The sequence below is a fragment of the Brachyhypopomus gauderio genome, chromosome 9, assembly GCF_052324685.1.
Source record: "Brachyhypopomus gauderio isolate BG-103 chromosome 9, BGAUD_0.2, whole genome shotgun sequence".
Taxonomy (NCBI): domain Eukaryota; kingdom Metazoa; phylum Chordata; class Actinopteri; order Gymnotiformes; family Hypopomidae; genus Brachyhypopomus; species Brachyhypopomus gauderio.
The window spans coordinates 761042-762256 of record NC_135219.1 but is presented as its reverse complement, the minus strand read 5'-3'; the positions used below and the strand labels follow the sequence as shown (position 1 = coordinate 762256).

Below are 1215 nucleotides of genomic sequence, written 5' to 3'. Positions count from 1 at the left end.
TTGAGTGATGAGCATTTCAGAGCATAATCAACATATTATTATTAAAAATGGACAACAGCGTAATGTAAGTACATTAAAGTGAAAGTATGAAGAGAGAGTGTGGAACACCACTTGTGTGTCTTTACGGGAGCACATTCGTGAACACCTGTCTAAGTGCAAATGTTTTCATAAATGCTATGACATCACCAGATTGGGGGTGCACTCTGTGTTTGTTATTTTCTGTAACCCCTCCCCCATTCTGTATGTGTAACATGAGTCCTCTTTTTTTGGACTCATGTTGTTTTCCTGTACTTATTCACAGACATCCTCCTCTTTCCCCCTCCTCTCCACTCCTCTTTTCCCCTCCTCCTCTCCTCCCCTCCTCCTCCTCTCCTCCCCTCCTCCTCCTCTCCTCTCCTCCACCAGTTCCCCATGTTTCTAACTAAGCCCTGTCCTCGGCGTCACCATGGCAACTCTCTGGTCAGCCTCTGGCATGTGAGGTGTGCACAGTTGTCACAAAGGCTCACTGTTACCAGGCAACAGTCCGACACAGTCTAGAGAGAGAGAGAGAGAGAGAGAGTGAAAGAGTGAAAGAGATGAAAGTGAGATGAGAGAGTAGAGAGAGATGGGGAGAGTGAGAGAGGGAGGGAGAGAGTCAGAGAGAGATGGGGAGAGAGAGAAGGAGAGGTGGAGATGGGGAGAGAGAGGGAGAGTGAGGGAAGGATAGAGGGAGGGAGAGGGGGAGGGGGAGAAAGAGAAACAAAGAGAGAGGGAGAAAGTGAGGGAGAAAGGAATTAATGAAATGTTCTCTAATGAAAACAGCATAATTCATTAATAAAGCTTTATGTCAGAATAACAGTGGAATATGGAGAGAATAAAGACTGATCTTAAAGCCCACAGTGTTCAGTATGTCATGATAGGGTGAAATGTTGGTTTCAACTATTAAAGGCATCCATACATGTTTTTAAATGTTCAGGGTATTTTAGGGTTAATATTAGGTTCATGCTCCATAGGAAATATTTGAGGAGAGGGTGTTCAGTAAAAACAGAGAGGGGAGGGTGTTGAGTAAAAACAGAGAGGGGAGGGTGTTGAGTAAAAACAGAGAGGGGAGGGTTTTCAGTAAAAACAGAGAGGGGAGGGTGTTCAGTAAAAACAGAGAGGGGAGGGTGTTCAGTAAAAACAGAGAGGGGAGGGTGTTCAGTAAAAACAGAGAGGGGAGTGTGTTCAGTAAAAACA

General features: G+C 44.9%; 1 protein-coding gene across 1 annotated transcript in view; it reads right to left on the bottom strand.

Moving 5' to 3' along the window:
* Positions 1–277: 277 nt before the first annotated feature.
* Positions 278–1215, bottom strand: part of LOC143523611 (capping protein, Arp2/3 and myosin-I linker protein 3-like) — a 43618-nt gene continuing 42680 nt past the window's right edge. Inside the window, 1 exon segment of the mRNA XM_077018169.1 lies at positions 278–533. Within this exon segment, the coding sequence (XP_076874284.1) occupies positions 493–533 (41 nt within the window). The 3' untranslated portion in view covers positions 278–492.